We start from the raw sequence: 20,358 nt of genomic DNA on the forward strand, positions 1-20,358 counted from the left end.
CATCACGTTGCCTCTTATAAACTGAGGGAATGGAGCCCACCTCACTTCACGTCCAACCAGAAACCTGTGCGGAAGGGGCAGCGCTGTTCAGAGCTGGGAGAGTAGAAGACGAAGAGGAGGAGGAAGAAGAAGAAGAGGCAGTAGCAGCAGGATCACAACTGCACAGTCCACCTCCAGTCTCTTTTAGCTGTCTGGGGCTGACCCTTAACCTTGTGGACTAGGTTCTTCCCAAGTGAATTCTTCAGATTGGGATCCTTTATTTTTCTTTCTTTCATTTTGTTCATACTTTCATCAAGATGCAGGCACAGCTGGCGTGTATGCTCCTTCTCTTTTTCACATGTGGGGGACTTTGTACAGGTAGGCACTGCCGCTCTTACAACAGAGTTTACATGTTTGCATCATTTTAGGATTTATCTTTAATCAGCGACTTCATTCATAGCAACAAAATTAGATAAAATGGCACGAGTGCTATTCACAGTATTGAGCTCTCTGTGTGCAACAGGTGTGTCTTTTTGGAATTTGATTTTGAATGATGGAAATATGTTTGTAGTTAAAATACAAACGTGCAGTTCTAAGATTGTCTTCACCGTTGTGGTTCACACTGTTTTTCCAAATGAATACCCTGGCTGCCAAAATAACTGTGTCTCAAGATGATTACTGCTTTCATTAATGTTGTGTGACTTTGTGTGACAGGAGACCGATAACGTTATATAACCCCACTCTGAATTACTTTGAATATAAACACATACAGTATATCCTCAATTTAAGACATTTATTCTTCTTATTTCCATATTTCTTATTATCTTTTTTCCATTGATTCCAAATGAAAAGAAGAAAAAAACATTTATTTTACAGTTAAACGCAGACTGCACTAAACTGCTTAAGAATCTAAATCCACAGGGAAGTAGAGTGCAAAGCCACTTGGGTCTAATGAGCCATGGAGCAGTCGGCGTGCGAGATGGGGGAAATTAATTAGAAGCCCTGTTCATGCAGAGAAAATATTATCAAAAGAATAAAAAATGGATTTGGGGTAAAGCTTCATTGGGTTAATTACATTCTGTTTCACTCTCAGTACAGAGAGTTCCATAAATCACATGTCACCTGTTGAATGCTTGAAGTTGCCTATGATAAATAACGCTGCACGCTGAGAGAGGAGTTTACATCACAATGTCAACTTAGCAGATGATGATAAAGTCAGACACCAGACAAATTGATAAAGATCATTCTGTACTTCCACATCTATTTGACATTTCTCCCGTAGCAAGCAGAAGCAGGCAGGATGGACTGAACTCCTGATTAGATTTGGCTGAAGGTTATATGTCTGTTTTTACCTCTCACTCACAGATGTGGACCAGGAGCAGCGAGCCCTGGAGGAGGAGCTGCTCAGCAGTCTCTTCACTTCTAAGGTATGAGCTCTTCTCTTTTTGCGCCGGTTACATCAGAGGCAGTGTGTCCGAACAGCTTCAACACACCCGGGTCAGTTAGTGACACTGGTCATTTCTCCGTCTAACACGCAGGTGTTCTTTCATGAAGTCTGGGTCCATGAGTCACATGGACCAGCCATGGAAGAATATACAAGGGACCTCTTCATAGATTCTATTAGAATAATTTGACATAGTCTGTTGTTTTTTACACTTATACTTAGTCATGTGAAATAAAAACGCAAGAGGTATTAGAAAGATATTATACATGTAAAAATATTTTCACCATGTTGACACAGAACACCCATTTATGATGATTATTTCATGGAAGAAACCGGAGGCTTTTCACGGACCTCACCCCCCATAGGGGTGTACAGGGCCCCTTTGAGAACCACTGGACTAGAAGGGCTCTAAGAGACCATAAACCTCCGCATAGCCTGATTGGTCCCTTTTATTACCATATTGCTTTTAAATATATTGAGATCAGATACATCTAGACCATTATCTAGATCTGCACCACATTTCACCTGTTCACAGGTATTGGTAGTCTTCATATTCCTAAAATTGTTTTCATCAAGATCTCTGCATTATTTATTTCGAAATTCAAAAAAATGGTAAAGAACAAACTGTGGAAAAAAATTGAATCTGCTCCAGAAGTTAGTGGTTCTTCCTTCGCACATACTCCACCCTTCCACCAAGTTTCAAGAAAGTCTGTCCATGTTTGAGCAATCCTGCAAACAGACAAACAAACAGACATCAATGAAAACATAAACTCCTTCATGGATGCGGGTCACTCAGGGCCTCACATTTCTATTATTTGTTTTTGGATTGACATTGTGTTTGACTTGAAATTGAATAAAGTCTCACTTTTATTCAGCAAGAGATAGAAAAGCAGATTTCATCAACACAGCCCAGTTGCTGCAGTCACGTCCTCTGAGATGAGAGGGAAAATGAGAGCCGCGGCTGAGAGAAGTTATTCAGCTGTAACTTCAACATCTCTATCACATCTGTGTGGTGCTCTGCGCTAAAAGGTCGGACGGAGCTGAGGGAACAAAGGTGAGAGGGGGACTGGAGACGGGAGGAGACAGATTGTCGAGCCTAATATGATTCAGATGGACCTGACAGCGTGGCCACGACACATCTCCCTCCTCCCCGCCTCTCGGCCTGTGATAAATAACTGTGGTGCTCGTACGGAGACGTGACGGTGACAAATCAGCTATGTGATTCACTGCTGCGGATGCTCTGAGGCTGCTCAGGGGCAATGATTGTAATAATAACTTCCTGGATGGCTGATAGACTGCTCGAGAGGCTGTCAAGTGCAGCATAGAAGATACTTGTGGCCTTTTCTCAACAATTTACTGTGCGTGATTCTTTTTTTCCCGTGACAACTAAATTCATGAACCTGCTTGACAAGTTTTCTTCTCATCAGATCAGATGCAGGCGGTAGAGTTCCCTTAGTTCATATTTCTCTATAGAGGATGATTGCATTATTCTACAAGCAGGTCTCATCTGTCACTCTGGGCCGTGCTGATCTTTGTGCTCTCTATCAACATTGACTGTGTTTTGTTTAAGTCTAGTCTGAGCTTATCAGTCATTTAAAGTTGATAATTGCAATGATATTAAGTTAGATTTTTAAATTGTTAAAGGAACATGGCAAAACATAAAATTAAGCATGAATGTGAAGTTTGATTTAGCTCTGGCAGTTTATCAATGACAACAATGTTCAACTGTTACTTAGACAGACAATATTGGGCCTGCCGACAACTGTGAGAATACATATAAATCTTCATCCCACTCACCAAGGCCCTTTCTTGACCAACACTAAGAGACAATATTCCGATCAAGCGACGTAACAAAACAATCCTTCATCTGACTTTTCTTCACATTTAAAACCCTACTCACTCACTTCATTTAAAACTAAATGAAAACCACTGAAATCGACAACGCATGAATAATTTCCAAATGTCAGTGGCTGCTTATGTTTGGTCCCTGGTGGGTTGTTCGTTTGATGTCTCCAGAAACGTTTATTAGATGTTTCCCCCGCGGGAAAACAAAAGGGTCCCGTATTCGAAGTGGCAACCGTCTTCACAACATCAGAGGAGACAGTTTTCCTCAGCTGCTCATAAATGATGCATGCAGGCCGAGTCTTGGAGGGCTCGTGGCCTTTTACAATAACTTCGAAGAGAACAATTTCTCCTCAGCGTCTGAATGCTTCCATCATCCTCAGTGACACCCAGAGGTCTGTGTGGCGTTGGCCCACAGGGGACCTTCTCCATCTTAAAGCATTCAAACTGGATTATAACACAGGCGGCTGCCGCTAGATGAGGTTAGACGTGGCACAAGTATCACCCTGGGTCTGTAGTGCCTCACAATGGCTAACAAATAGCACACATAGATCTTAACTGCTGCCCTAACACGTGGCAGCCCGCATCCGTGCTTTCATCGTACCGCAGCATCATCGGTGCCTTTTCAAACGGAGTCGTCCCCAAGCTTTCCTGCTGCAGCAGGACAAACTCAGTGAGTGGGGGAAACATAAATGGCAAAACATGAGGTTCAGCAACGTTGATTGGTGAGATTCAGACTTGAGACAAGACACAACTGTCAAAACAAACACAGCGTTTTAAGGATACTGAATTGATGGCAGAAACTTCACTGGTCATTTGAAATAAATATCCCCCCACAATCTGTATGTTTGACTGAGTAACAGCAGAAACTTACAGTGATACCACCTAACTACAACATCACTGTTTCTTTTTAAAATAATTTATTCTGTTATATTATTTATATCACAGTCACAACCAAACATGAAGATGAGAAGCTACACATGTTGTGGCATGGCTGTTGTTTTAAAGTGTATTCAATTGTGTGACAGTTTCCATATTTGTGTTCTTGTCTGAATCAAACAGTCCGAGCAGCACTTTCGTGGCATTTTTCATAAATATTGAAAAAGAGATAGATAAGAAAGATAAATCACTTTTCATGCTCCAAAGATCACAGTCATGTTCACCAGCTGTGTTTGAATAGCTCCCTCCCCCTCTGGGTCTCAAACCAATTTTCACCTCATCTCAGTTAAGACTCCAATTAAATCCCCTCCTTCCAACAAGGATCCACTGCCATTCATCGCCATCCCCTGAATTTGGAAAAAACGGTCACTCCCTGACTCAATTTTGGACACCCTCTTCAAACCAACACCTCCTCCTCTTGTTCCCTTTCTTTGCAGATGAGACAGAACAAGCAGAGTGCCCCCTACTGGCGTATGTCACTGTCCAACCTGTGCAGGATGGTGAGCAGCCTGAGGCAGGAGACGTGGAGCGCTGAGGAGCGGGAGGAGGGCGAGCTGAGGGGAGAGAGCCTCCAGATGCTGGAGGAGCTGTACAGCCTGCAGCACATCTGCAGAGCGCTGCAGAGCCGAGAGGAGAGGGTGAGACACGCACACACACACACACACACACACACACACACACACACACACACACACACACACACACACACACACACACTCACCCTTTACTGTAATGAGTTAAATGGAAATTAATTGTCGCCACATGAATTTTCAAATGAGGACAAACAAATTAAGAAAATTAAACATGTCACCAGTAAACTGCAGCATCCCAAGTTAAAACTTTCTGATGTTGGATGCTGCTCTGAAAGTTGAGAAAATTCGCAGTCTTCTTTGAAATAAGGTAAAACATTCATAATTTTTAACATTAACAATTCAATGTTTTTCCAACTAGAAGCAAAATTTAATGAGGTCATCTAACACAAAATAACTTGACTACATACTGATACTTTGTCATTAGACAGTCAGATATTATTCGTGGCTTTTAAAAATGTGTGATAAATGTCACTAGTCTCTTGCCGAGATTGACTTTTGCACAAAAGCAATAAAATAAAACAAAAACAAATTCAAGTCAGTAATCTAAAGGTAGTACACACACTTATATATACGGTGTCTGCTTACAAACACACACACACACACACACACACACACACACACACACACACACACACACACACACACACACACACACACACACACACACACACACACACAGGGCCCCATCCATCTTCCTTAGCTGTAAACACACCTCATTAAATCTCCTCTCGCTCACCCCTCCTCCGTCTCTCGTCCCCTCTCCTCTCCATCATTTTCCTTTCACTCTCTGCTCTTTCTACAGCAGCTTTTCTCTCTTTTTCTCGTTGCTCTTTTGATCCCAACACGGTGACTGCAGATCAGCACCTGTTTTGCCATGCATGGGAGCACAGAGCTCGTGTAATCACAGCAACAGCGGCGTGGCCTCCCATTACCCTGCCACTCAGTGGCAAAACATGTGTTTGTCTGCCATTTCCTCCGCATTGTGTGACACTCACCCGCCGCCCCCTCTCTTTCTGCCCCTAACAGCTACTTCACGACTCTCTAGAATATTTAGAGGAGAACAGTGACACTCCGCTGAAGCGAAAATCTCCCTACATCCTAAAGAGGCAAGCGACGCACACCACCAAGTCCCGGAGGCCATACATCTTAAAACGGAGTACAGTTTACTGACAGCCATCCCAGAGGCCGAGGTGATGTGTAAAGGGACCAGACCATATACTGTACTGTCTGTGGAGATGTGATTGTGTTTCTTTTATCTCCTTTCTTGTAACTGCTACGTTTCTTTAATCTGTTTCATCCAGTCAGACCCTTCGATTGTCTGTCCAGCATAGAGGCCTGCCTGTATTCTGCTCCTTTCAAATATAGGTCCTGAAAATAAAACCCTGAGCATCAAACAAAATGTGTATCTTTGAGAAACTATATTTATGTACTCAACATTTCTTCGCTGCACACAACGTCTATTTCATGCAGGATATGATTAAAGGATTCATGATTCAATGAATTTGACTTATCTTTTCTTTCGTGTTGCGGGGCTAACCAACCGCTTCTCATGTACTTAACGCTGACCTCAGGTCTGGAGCTATTACTGAGGACATCGGGGTCAGGGCCTTGTTGTTGTTGTTTGTGAGAATGTGGAGGTTTCACACACATGGGGAATAAACATTATACAAGCTGGTGTTTTTTTCTGTTTTTTTAAAGTGAACTGAAAATATGAGTTAAAAGAGCATTAAATATATCTCCATAACATTTACATTAGTTCTGGAAATGTGGGGGTTTGCCTTGGGGAATTTGGACAAACGACCTGAGCTTTCAATAAATGTTGTTTATGACACTTGTGCACAAATCACCATCTTCGACATATTACATTTCCAATTAGACAGCACTGGGTCCTTTTACCCCAAAATGACATGTCAGAGGAGGTAACACTCACACACTAGAAGGGCATTCATAGAGCGTCCGATCTCACAATTTAAAGAAAGTGAAGGAAATTGCTGGTTCTGCCCCTGTAACTGTATCATCCCCAAATGGTAACAGGTTCCTTCTTGGCCCATTCACCACTCCTCATGCCACCAAGTTTGAATAAAATCAGTTCTGCAGTTTTGTGTAATCCTGTTCACATAAGACAGACACACAAACACATCAATGAAAATATAATCTACTTGGTGTATACCAAAGCTTCAAGAGTTTCAAAGACTTTCTTGTAGTTGGAGCCCTGTAATGAAAACCTGTGAAAGGATAAGACTGAGGGATAGAGTCAATAAAACCCCTGATAAGACCAAAAGAAACACTGAGCTCATCCCACTAACAAGTACAGACAACAGGGGGAAAAGTACATTGATGGTTTTTTGTCTTTTCATGGGATTTGTTGACAATAGGAGAAATACAAAATATAAGAATTATAGATGCTGTACAACAGTCTGGTGATGTCAAAAATCTTTCCAGCAAATCTTCTTGCAAAAGCTGAAAATAGAAGCAGAAAAATAACAGAAGAAAAGACCTGCAGTTGCTGTCAGTGTGACAGCGATGTTCAACACTGCCTGGAAATTGATGCAATACTGATTTCTCGGTGTTAACATTCAGCACATGGCACCCTCAGTGTCAGTCTTATTAGTATGAGCTGTGTTGAACATTTTTCAAAAGGGCACATGAGGCATTTCAACCTCAGCCGATAAAAGAGACTTTGACCGCGAGGAACGAGGGTCTTGGCCTTAATAAATAGCAAATCAAAGTGCGCTGGTTTCCTCCTTTGAAACTCGCCTCTTAACCGTGACAACCAAAGATCCTGGATGAAGTGCAGCACACAGAGAGATACGCTTTCAGTGCTGTCTCATTCTGCTGCTCCACAGAAACGTATCCATGACCATTCCTGCCCAACAGAGTTCTGCTTCATTGTGGGTTTGACTTCACACATTCACTGGTACATGCCCAGGTTAAACAGGTGAGCAGGTGAGGTTGAACAGGGTTAGAAAAAGGAGGAAGCTAAATGGTGCCACAGGGTTAACTATTGATCGCAACCTTTGCTCTACAAATAAAGCTTTGGTAACACTCATCAAAATGTGTGAAGTGATAAATCAATAGACATGAAAAGCTGGATCACACTTTGATCGAACCTTCAAAACCAGATATAACAGTGGTTATCTAAAGTGATAATAGAAAGGCTGAATCAAAAAAATGTATCAAGTATTCTTCATGTTTTAAAACAAAACTTAACCACCACTACCATCTCTGATTCTATGCACACAGACCCCCAGGGGTAGAGGAAGTACTCAAACATTTTACTTAAGTAAAAGAAATGTACTCAAGTAATAGCAAAAGTACCACATTAACTTTTCTACTTGAGTAAAAGTGAGTACTTGTTTTTACTCAAAGTATAAAGTAAAAGAACTTGCAGAGTGTAGCCTATTGTCTAATCCAACATTTTATGTTGGATCATCATTACCTGTGCTTACTGCATATTTTGTTTAATACAATACAGACTCTGTCATATGAAAAATAAATGCGGCAGATGATGCCACTGGAAAGAGTTATTATTTTAATTAATGGCTGAGTGTCGGTGGGGGTCACAAACAAATCCATTTCTAGTATTTCTTGACCAGTGATGCTGCTACTATAGGAGGCGGGTCTAGTGTCACCTGCCGACTAGAAAGGTGAGGATTTAGATGGCAGTTCATTTAGTTTATCTGTTTCTTGTTTGTAGTGAAGTTGCATAATAATTAGGTTCTCCTCATTATATATTATTGATATAGGATTTGTACAGTTCACTTTTATTTCAGTTTTTTTAATTGGTAATATGTTATAATTTGATTTAGTAATTTATTCATATATATATATAGGCTAACAGAATTGTTTCTATATATATATCTTTTAAAAGGATATAAAAACAATGTGAACATGAATGCACCACTACAAAGCTGAAAAAAAAATGACTGGGGTCACTTGAATCAGGGATTTATTTTGCAAGACTCATTGCTTCAAGATTTGTGGTAAAATCCCTTAATTATAGTGCAGCAGCAGACTGAGACACGACAGTATGAGGCATTTAGGGATTTGCTGAGGTTTTCAAAAAATGAAATACCATCCTTCATCCCAGACATCGAGTGTATACCTGTACATTTTATATACTCACAAAAAAAATGTCAGGGTTGTCAGGCCAAACCAATGTTCTGGGTTTGGGTTTTTTGTCTCCAGAAACAATATTCTCTTTATTGTTAATAACCGCAGAGCTGACTGTGAACTGATTACACTGGTGCTATGTCTTTGGTTGGAGAAGGTTAAAATGAAAACTTTTCAATTCCTTGAGCAGCAGAAAAGAAAATGACATTCACCTCCACTGCACTGGGGTGACGGCAGAGAGCTCAGAGACAGATAGCTTGAAACATCAGCAGGGGGAACTCAATCTAAGTGCCTTTGAAGACACTGTTGGATTTGAAGAGAATCCAGCCTTTAAAATGAAAAGGCTTTTTTCTTGTTCCTGTATCAAATCAATCTTATCTGTTTTCTTGTGAATATGAAGCAAAAAGCAAAGAAGGGCTCAGAGAGTTTGTGGTTCAAGCAATATTCAGGTCGGTGAGTGTCGGCACACTTGAAACTCATTTAACTCAACCTTTTCAGATCGACCTTCTATACTTTGATAGGATTAACATTATCTGTAGCCACCGCTCAGGTTTTCATTCACTCCAGGTACAAACAGTATTTATCCAATTGATGTGACAAAATGGCAGCGCTGCTGTTGAAACTTTCCCTCAGCTTCATTGTGCAGGTGCCTGTGGACATGTTCGTAACCAACAGCTCCAGGAAGCTGCATGTGTGCAATGAGGAGGCCAAACTGTGTCAATATACGGGCTGAAAATGTGACCACCAGTGGTGCATGTGCCCATCACAGGCAGCGGATGGCAGTGTTGTTTAACTAGTCCCTTGGCCTGATGTGCAGTGTGAACGGCTGCAGAGTGTAGCAGTACAGTACCTGTGTCCCTGCAGGCAAAAGAAGAGCTTATTGAAGGAACAAAACAGGCAACTGAGTCAGAAGAAATCCATTCCAGGGAAAACCTCAAATAATAACAGATAGTAAAAACAAATAAGATTTTATTTTGGGGTTTCTTTGGTGCAGGGTCTATTCTAACAGTTAATTAAAAATAGATATATTTTCTGTCTGCAAAGGCTTCAAACTTCTAGAAGAAGTGAAGCGCAACAACAGTCTTATAATGTTTGCTACTGCGACAGTTGGGAGTTGATGTACCTTGCTCAAAGTCTGAGTGGAGAAAGGAATGGTTTATCCAACAAACGGAGCGGAGCTACAGTGTTAACATTATCAATCAATCAATCACATTTTATTTGTATAGCCCACATTCACAAATCACAATTTATCTCAAAAACCTTTAGCAAAACATTAGCAAGACTCTGAAGACTCATCCACTGACATTTGCAGATGAGTTTCAGCATTTGTTCGACATATTTCAGCATTTCAAATGCATGTTTAACACAAATAATGCCAGTGAAAAGGTAATCTGCAGCTCCAATTTTCTATTTGTCAGAAAATATAATAACTGACTGAGACCTTTAGACTAATTTCCTTTGTGCATATATATATATATATATATATATAGCTTTGTTGTTAAAAGGTATAAGGCACGTTCTCCTTACAAATTCTGGCTGCACTGCACCAAAAGATAAGTCGTATATAACTAGTATAAAGAAATATTATTAAATGTAATTTTCATTTTAGTGCAAACAGTTAATCAAAAGTTATTGATTGGTTGGTTGTATTATTTGAAAAAGTAAATACCTGAACCATCAAAACATCTGGGAGTTGCAAATTTGAATTCAAAAGACCCCACAGGGCGGATGTCAGAAGTATACTTAAACACGTGTGTGTTTGTGTGTGTGTGTGTGTGTTTGTGGATAAACAAATAATATCTGGCCATGCAGTGTAGTTTTATTTTAATAAAACGTTAAAGAGAATTAGAAATGGGAGTCCTTTCAACAAAACCCTATAAATCAAACCCTTCAGTATCTGTTAACTACCAGCAGGTGGCAGTATAATACAAAACTCATCCCGACTTTGAGGAGTGAAAACAGCTCTGACCCTAACACCAAACACTATCTTCCATGAATAGCCTTTGAGTTTTCCTCCACCACAATGAATCAGGAACATCTTTCTATTTTCTGCTTAAACAATATAAAAAATAACATTGTTCCCGTACTAAATGCACTGCAGTGATAACCGACTATTCCAATGTCTTCCATTACTACTTTTAATCACACTCTGCAATCTCATATATTAAGAATTCCTATTTAAATTCTTATTAAAAGTGACTGTGTGAGGTATCATTCTATTTCAGATTAATCAGAGAGAACTACAGTAATGCATTAAGCTGCTTAAATAGAACTGCAGACACTTAAATGCACTGGCAGAAAGCAGAGAGAAATAAAATCCAAAGTGGACTCCTCAGACTTTAAAAGGAGGGTTCGTTAAAATGTTGGAAACCCATGTTAGCAGGGGGATTGGAGCTTTTTTAGCAGCACAAGGTGTGTGTCCACAACAAACTTTCCAGAGATTCCAATAGATCTAGTGTTGTGCTCATTGCTTCCCTGCTTGGAAAAACAACCAAGCCAAGCAGGGTTTTGAATCTGCGATTACCTGGGACTGGGACGTAAACCTTCAGTGTCGAAGGCAGAAAAACAGCGATAGAGAAACTGCAGAGTGAAGCAGCTGAAGAGGTTGTTGCAAGCCAACCTCCAGAAGTAACAACTAGCATTAGAAACATCCTAAAGGGACACATATGTCACTATTGATAATATGAAAACTGCATTTCAATCATATTATCAGACAAACCAACCAAAACATTAAGTAAAAGACTGGTTGTAAAAGCTGCAGGAGAGCAAACCTATTTTAAATTATGATTAGCTGAGAAACTAAAAGTTCTGCCAATATTTCATCTTTGCAGAGGCAGATCTAGTTTTTTTTAAATCAGGCACCATAAAGGAGCCACAATTTACAAAGAGTTACCAATTATATGTCTGATATAATGCCTGATTTAAAGTGTACATATAATTCATTCCTTGTTTACTGTTAGCTCTTAGTTTTGAGCAAAGCCCCACATCATTGAATATCAAAATCGTTTCTTGTTCAAACACATTGTGAGCTTCGAAAATTAAAATTCTTAACAAATTGTCATATTTATTGTTTGTATTGTCATTTTTTAGACCACTGACATGAGCACTTCAGGGGCCAATCACATTTCAGCCTATGCCCCCCTGAACCCACCCCTGCATCTTTGTCACACATTCAATGGCAGACTATTCAAAATGTGCGTACTGTAAACGTAAATGAATTTGAAGATACATCTACATGGACTAAAGATAACTCGATCAATTAACATTTAGAAAATGAACCAAAGAATCACAGCGTATCAGACGTTATTCACATGTTGATAACTTTAATACCCTTCCCTGTGTGAGAACACAACTCTGGCTTCACAACAGGCGTCACGTTGGAGGAAAGCAATCTATCATGATCTCGACATCAGAGCAGATCTGTCAGTTTTTGCAAATTTGTGGGCCGCCTCAGCAGATGTCTATCAATATAACAACTCCTGTGACCCTGAAAAGTTCATGCTTAGTACGCCTCCCACATCCACAGGACAAATTACACCCTGCTTGAATTAATTCAACTCCATTAAAAACCCTCATCGACATCTGCCGCTGCAGTGTTGCTTCAGTCTGCTTGTCTTGGCCTTTCTCCAGCCGGACGCCTCTTAAATTAAACTCCAATTTGGATTTGGTGGATGTTGGCTGACAGTTTGAAACTTCTCGGTGGGATGCTGATGAGCGTCTTCACTCCTGCTCAAGGAAAGTCATTCTCTCATTTGGACAGCGTGAATTGCGTAAAAAGCCAGTGCGATCAAGATAATGGCTTGTGAAGGAATGAGATTAGCTCCCTTTGTGAGGAATCTGATTGTGTGGATGGGACAGTGGCATAACAAATGCGACCTTGTTGCAGGGCCCAGCCGAGAAAGTAATTAGGCCTCACATATGGGCAGCATTTCTGAGGAGCTCAGCAGTGGCAACGCAGGGACGAGCTACGTCTGAGCTGTTTATTGTCACACAGGTAAGCCTGCTATTGTCAGTAGTGAATAATGGCCCCTGGTTACTTAAAGACAGACAGCAGAAATAGACAGACAGCATCAAAAAGGAGAACCTCAGGGCTCAACACTCAAATTGTTTCTATTCCAAAATGACATCAAAACTATGTGATGCCTGGTGATGTCAGCTTACAATGTCAACATCAACACAGAGAGGGGTGTTGTGAGTAACCTCCGACATGTCAACATGTCCCACAGATCCTCTAACAGGCTCTTTGGTTCATTCAAATTTCATTCAGGTTTGAAGTGGACATGCAAATGTTTCACCTAAAATCTTTTCGAAGATAACAGCCATCTGAACAACATGTACAACATCTGAGTACGTTATCTTAGTTTATACTCATGAAGTTAGATAAGCGCATTTTGAATTGTCTGCTTAGTTACTGTTTTTAATGACTGCTGATAATATTACTACACAACCTACTACATATCAAAAAATCCTCACATGTATATTTGATTGTGAGACAAAGATGTATTTCTGGACTGAAATGCTGTCTGACCTCAGAATTGCTGTGTGCTCGTTTGATTATGTGTTAGCCTATATGCACTGTATGGCACAAAACTAAAATCATGAAGATCTTAAAACTTGACCCTCGGAATACTAAGTAGTTTTTATTACAGCTTACAACAAATTTGAATGTCACAAACTCACAAACTTACAATAGGGAGAGTGACATGTCTGTCATTGCCAGAGTGCCCCCTGGAGGCCGGGAACTGCACTATGTAACTCTGGTATAGCGTGCTGGAACATTACAACCTGCCTTACAATATATACGTCACACACCAATAACCAGAGTTGGAGCTGGCAGCTATAGCTATAAGTGACGACCAGCTCAATCTCAGTGTGGACATCCTGGCAGAGCCTCCAAAAAAGCTGAAGATTACATTGTTTCAGGAAACTAACAAGAGCACATTGAAAGGGACCAAGTAATAAATCGAACGAGAGTGAATATTGGAACATATTTCACTCGTTGGCGAGAGCTAAAAGAGGCTAAATGGAGCAGGAGAGACGCTGACCTGACATTGTTGTTTTTGGACAAGTGAGTCGTAACTTGACTGTGATTTGTTACACATGAGGGTTAAGATGGGATAGTCAGGTTTAGACCAAAACCCGTATTTATGACAGTGAATTACGCATCCCACCTGTAGGGGGAGCCAGATGATAGCCAGACATTGTGTCCCTTTAAAGTTGAGATTCTCGTTAAGTATGATTTTCTTCAACTGACCACATTCCAGAACAATTTTTTTTCTCTCGCTTCACTTTTGTGGAGCCCCGAGGGCAGTTGTAGTGCCCAGTTGATAATCCAGCCTCAGTCATTAGCTGTAAGGATAACACACTACCTGGGTCAAGCAGGTAAAGTCTTCAATAAATCCTCCTGATTATTTGTCTTAAGTTAATTAAACCCAGCCACTGCTTTGCTTCTCTGTTAACTCCCGATGTTGAAACAGTGGTAATGCCCTCTAAGTCATCCTGTTATAGAGAAACAATTGACCCGGGTGGAGATATTCATTTTGCATTATGGAGATCTTCGCCTCATCTCGTACATCTCTACATCATGACGACTTGTCATGTGTTATTACTCATTACACAAGCAAACTGTCACTGTATATACACCAACTGCCATCCCATGTACACTGGCATGCTGTACGCTGGCTGACATAGCCTCGTTGTTGACTCAAAATAACTTTGACTCTGACTGACATTTCTATCACTATTAAAGAAAGTCAATCCTCTCCTGACAGGAGCTAACAAGAGGGCAACACCACGATGAATCATTGATTGAATCTGCCTCAACTCTATATCAGAGATGAGCAGACCTTACAACTATACAGTCATTTTGGCTTCTGAAATGTAAAGCGAATAGGGCAATGATCAGATACATCCGACCTTGCCACAGAGTGAACATACTGCATGTGAAACAACTGCATTTGTTTCCTACTGGCCTAGACATCTTGCTGGATATTGCCGTTGTTTCCATCTATGTGACGCTCTTTCAGTTTTCTTATATTGAGAATCCCATATTGGAGGGGTACAGAAAGAGCATCATTACAGACCTTTCAGACCATCTTCCTTTAGACCCCTGAAAGGCTCCGTCTGATTGCAAACATACAGAATATGTCTCGGTCTGTGGATCTTCTCTTTTTCATGGGAGACACGAGAAACAACCATGAGATGCTGAAAAGGAAGATAGGCCCTGATACAGTGCTGCTTGCACTTTGGTCAGTTGGTCAGAACTTGTGTACTTCTGTTTCAATGGGTTTACATGAGTATTCATGCATACAAATTATTACATGGTTTTGTGTGTACATACATGCCATGCATCTAAGCTTTGTTGTGTGTGAACAGGGCGGTTTCCCTCTGCTCTTTATGCGATGACATTATAAACAGACTTCATGAAGGTAAAGTGTCTCAGTAATTGTTGGAACGGTTGACTGTATGTCACGATTCGTCTTTGGGATCTCTCCATCTGTCGAACTAGACCTACCATCAAGATTCTTGTCTCAGGCTTTTTTCAGCTGCTGAACCCCTAAGCTTCCCCGCCCTCTTATGCTACATCCACATTATACGTTTTGTATAAAAGTGCATCATCTCTGCCGGACTATTCCAGAAATTTAGAGAAGCTAAAATGGAGAGGTTTGTAAACGCTGCTGGCCTTGTGTTTGTTTGAAAACTCAGGGGCTGTGTTTGAGTCTGTACGGGCAGAAACTCACACTCACAACCGCTTTCAGTCACAACATAGCTTTTTCTAATTTATCAGGCTCCTATCACATGACCCTTCCTGAAGAGAACAATCGGTATTAGCCTTGACTACCAGTGTAGTGGATAGTCCATTACAAGCGCTGTTGTCTTTGCTAACAGCTGTAGTCTAGTAAAAAATCTGCATTTTACAAATGTACAACTGCTGACATGTGTAGGACACAAGCTGATATTCGAGCATGTCTTATGCTACCTGCATGCACTAACCTGTTTTCTGCAATGCCGCCTGTGTGTCCGCCTCCTTACTAATCCATCCGTCTGTCTGTGAGCTTTGTCCTCTCCAACATATCGATTACACTTCCTTTACTGCACCTGCCTACCTGTGTGTCTGGCTCCTCCACCAGCCATAACATTGTGCCTCTTTACCTGCCTGTGATAATTAAAAAGACTCAACCTCCCCCAGTTGCCAGTCACAGCGGTGGCATTGATATGGCAGCAGCAGAGCTGTTATTGCTTGCCCTTCAGCTGGAAGGATCCCGTTGGCCAGAGAGCCGAGGGCTTTTGTCCTGAAAGCTGAAAAATCGGGTGTCCATCCTGTGCGGTTATGAGCAATGCGCCCTGGGAAATGAGTTATCTAAGCAGTGCATGCAAGAAACCTGACAGTAATCTTTAATTAAGGCCTTTAGAATTTTGGACGAAATGCCCGGGAGTCTGAGAGCTACTGTATAGATATGAAAAGTGAGCAGTGAGGAGGGTCAGGCAATATGTTGTGCTGAGCTCATTCTGTCTCATCAGAGTCAAGGCTCAGTTGATCTGCCAACACATTGCCTGGCACCTCTTCTCAGCTGTTTGGCTGATCATGAGACACACTGTCAGGTGAGCACGGACAAAGGAATTGTAATTTTTTTTTTCCTTTCAAGAAAAATATATACCTAAAAATAGAGGTACTGTCATGGTTGTGAAACAGGCACTATGACTGTCTTGTCTCCAACACGATGATCGGGATTGTGATTGTGTGAACAGATCAAAGTGACTGCTTCTCCTTCACTCGTTGTTTCCTCACTTCTCTTCTGCTTTTTCTCCTTCTGAGTTTTGGGGTAATTGCTTGTGGATCTCTTGTTGAAAGAGCCATGTGATAAACCTGCTGGTACAACCAGTGTGCCCCTGAAGCTTCTCTTGTGTTGTGACAGCTGCTGCCTGTGTGATGTTCGACAAAAAAAAAAACCAAGACACTACCTGTTTCATTCTGGCTGAAGATTCAGATGAAAAAAGAAAAGTCTCCTATGAAACAAAATGGGTCTTGTGTAATTGTTTTGATTACTCCTCTCCCTGTTCCCAGTTGGGTAAAGGAATTACAAAGCTGAAAGTGGAGGGTTTAGGGAAGAAGGGACTGAGGAAGAAGTAGCAGCACAGTTCCCTGCGGCGAGATTTGTTCACTGGCAACAATGTGAGACAGATGGGAGGGTGGTGGTGGTAGCAGGAGTTGGTGAGGGGGTGGGGTCACACCTTTGTGAGGCAAAGCAATTGGGAGCGATTAAACTCTCATTCGCCGTAGGAACTGGAGCTGGCTCCAGCAGTGCCTCCAGCACCACCGCTTTTATCTCCACTTCTCATGAAGACCCTTTAAATGCCATGGGAGTAGTTAAAGTGAGGCACGCAGCGTTCTGCTGGGCTGCTCCGCTGTTAATGTTGAACATCATGACAGCAAATGAAAAGAATTCTTTAACTCGTCTGCACCACTGCAACGGATCATCTATGCAATAGGAGCACAGTTTAACCTGTGTAATTAAAACTTGTGACCTACACAGTTATGCCTCTTCCCTTTTTACCACATGAAACCACCACACTGCCCATGCCCAGGCTCCTCTTTACATAGCTTTGATTTGTCCCAGTGTGAAAATAAAGGATAATGCACTTTTAACCTCAGTTGTTTCAATCCTAGATTTGGCATGTTAGAATATATCCTATTACTTTTCCATCACGAAACTGGTTCAATACCCTGTGGTGCAGACGGGCTCAGGCCTCCTGGTTCCCACTGCAACTGGCGACTCATCAGCCCGACAGCACCTGAACACTGAGGGGACCTCTCAATCACAGGTAGACACACAATCACAGGTTCCTACCTGGGCTATTACAAATCATTCATCACCTGCACCTGCTTCGTGTTTCCCTGCCTTCAGCTTCACTTCAATAGCTTTGTAGTTAACCATTCGTTTGCTCATTGCACCTCTTTGCAGCTCCCCTCCTCCATTTCTCAGCCCCACCTCAGCCTGTGAACCTGCCTCACGTGGGCATGTGCTGAAAACGCTCAATAAACGCACACAGTGTTAAATGTTTTACTCAAACGCTGTTGAAAAGGTTTGATGCTGCACTGGCGTGTGCTTGAAAACATATTGCGCCTGCACGTTAAGAGAAGAAGCGGCCAAGAAAAAAAGAATCAAATGAGCCGTGTGCATTGTTCTTTTGATTTGCTGCGCTCAGTGCTGCTCCTTCTTAATGGACAGGAGAGACATGTGAGGTGGAATTAAAAATCCCTCCACAGAGGCTGATTCCCAGAGGTACGAGAGGAAGACAGATCAAAAGGCAGAAGGGGAAATCCACACTATCCTCTCCAGCCTGGTATCATGTGGGGTTTGCCCTCCTGTGTGGGTAGCACCATGGCAACCACAGTAATTGATTGGCTGATGTCTCCCGCTGTGCACAGTGCAGGGCTTGTTATGTGGGATATTGGCTTTTTACTTGCTACCCTGGCCCCTTCATGGTGTGCATTAGCTGTGGTTTTGCAGGTAGTCAGTCGTCATGTACGCTTTCCTTCCATTTGGTTCTGGATGACTTTGAAGGGCAGGAAATGGAGAGAAGCGTGGGACGACTGTGACAAAAGCGCTCAAGGTCTCTGAAATGGAGGAGGTACTGTGAAAGCCTGAAGGTGAAACTCGACTGCATTTTCAAAAGTAGCCTTTTTTCAAACCTGTAATGAAACCTGTGATAACTGTAATTTAGTTTCATTGATCCTGTACTACCTTCCTCTTATAAACCTCTGAATTGTAATTATCATGTGAAACACTTACATTTTTAAATGTTTTCTATAACAGTATTGGTTTTTGCTATTTTTTTGTAAGAGATCTATACACTTGACTGGCTGCTTCTTCGCTCCAGGAGGCATTTTCATTGGTTCTTTTTTGTTTTCAAATGCATCTACTTTAACTATATCCTTTACGCTTTTATTTCCTTTCATGTCGTCTTATTTACTCAGACACATTCAGCAGCTTCTTTATTGTGCCAAGAATTGTCAAAGAATTTGTGAGATGTGCTTTTAAGTGTCAGGCACCATCAGACAGGAATCATTTGCTAAACTCACATCAACAGCGATTACTTCTTTTCATGTTAACAAGACTTTGCTTGTCTACCTTAAATCTACCTGTTGTGGATTATATTTACCTTCTGTTTTAGTTTATTTTTATAGTATTTCTGACATTTTATGTGGTTTATTCACCTGTTTTATTTTGGAATTTCTGCTTAGAGCCATTGAGTGTGTTTCCTGTTGATGTTATAGTGTTGGTCTGTGTTAATGCTTCAGAGCAGATTTTATAGTCAATGTTTTTCATACAATTATTTTAGAGTTAGTAGGTAGATTCTTAAACGTCCATGTTTAATGTTTTAAAACAAGATGGTATTTATCCTCTAATTGAATTTAACATACAAATATCTTCTTTTTCAATTCACTGCTTTAACATTGTTGTAATTTGCAACCTGCCAGATGTTCTTTATTTAAAACCCTGATTGGCAATGACAATTAGCTCGACACTGTGAATGCCAAGTCTGTTTAATTAACAGATAACATGCTCCTTCGCTAAACCTCCTGAATTCACAAAAACAAATGTCGTTTGGTAAAATACTGAAATTTCACTTTCTTTCCATAAAATTTTGACATAATTTAATAACATTATAACGCTAATACAAAGCACTTTTTTTTTTTTTTACAGGCCTACATGCCATGTTTTTGTATATGCCTTAGTTGTGTTAAAAAAGAAAAAAATCTGAGCATTCACTAATTTATGAGACGAATAAGAAATGGTGTGATTTTTTTCGTTGTGTAAAAATGCTCCGGGCATCTGAGATTACACAAGCAGTTTTGATACTGAGCCTCATGTGTCTTTACACAAACAATGACAACATGAGTAACTTTCATTAAATAAACATCACTGGTGTTTCCTCCAGAATGTGTTTTTACATGTTTTCCTTCTCAGCCATATTCCCAGTTGTCTTACCAGTGCACTTTATATGTGAAACTGTATGACCCTCTCTTTACAAATCCACAAAGAGCATGAAGCTTTATAGCACAATATCCCCCTAAGCATGACCCCAAACCTTCATTAAGCATGCAGCTAAAAAAAAAAAGAGCTGAAAGTATATGAATATTGATATTAATATTGCATGTATGTTTTTGCTTTTAGCTACGGCAAGATCTGAGTCAAAGAGGCCTGCAAGTTTCAAGGAACTGCAAATGACAGTTATCTTTTTTTCAATTTTAAATGCAGGCCATAGGTCTATGTTCTGCTTTTATTCTAAACACTGAAATAAAACATGTTCGGGGCAAAGACAGAGGTGGTGACAATTTGAATTTGGTGGTGATGTAAACAGAGTTTTGTTTTCCTCAAGGCTTTCAAACCAATATTCAAGCACTGACACCACAGACACATATTCAATATTCTCTGGCCCCTT

At 40.9% G+C, this 20,358-nt stretch overlaps 1 protein-coding gene across 1 annotated transcript; it reads left to right on the forward strand.

Annotated features, from left to right (window-relative positions):
- Positions 1 to 62: 62 nt before the first annotated feature.
- On the forward strand, positions 63 to 6,243 carry nts (neurotensin). The gene is made up of 4 exons (XM_035157482.1): positions 63 to 357; positions 1,345 to 1,406; positions 4,642 to 4,842; positions 5,824 to 6,243. The coding sequence occupies exons 1-4, from the start codon at positions 297 to 299 to the stop codon at positions 5,965 to 5,967; spliced, it is 468 nt and encodes a 155-aa protein (XP_035013373.1). The 5' UTR covers positions 63 to 296; the 3' UTR covers positions 5,968 to 6,243.
- Positions 6,244 to 20,358: the final 14,115 nt, after the last annotated feature.

Source organism: Hippoglossus stenolepis, chromosome 5 (assembly GCF_022539355.2).
Source record: "Hippoglossus stenolepis isolate QCI-W04-F060 chromosome 5, HSTE1.2, whole genome shotgun sequence".
In the NCBI taxonomy this organism is placed as follows: Eukaryota; Metazoa; Chordata; class Actinopteri; order Pleuronectiformes; family Pleuronectidae; genus Hippoglossus; species Hippoglossus stenolepis.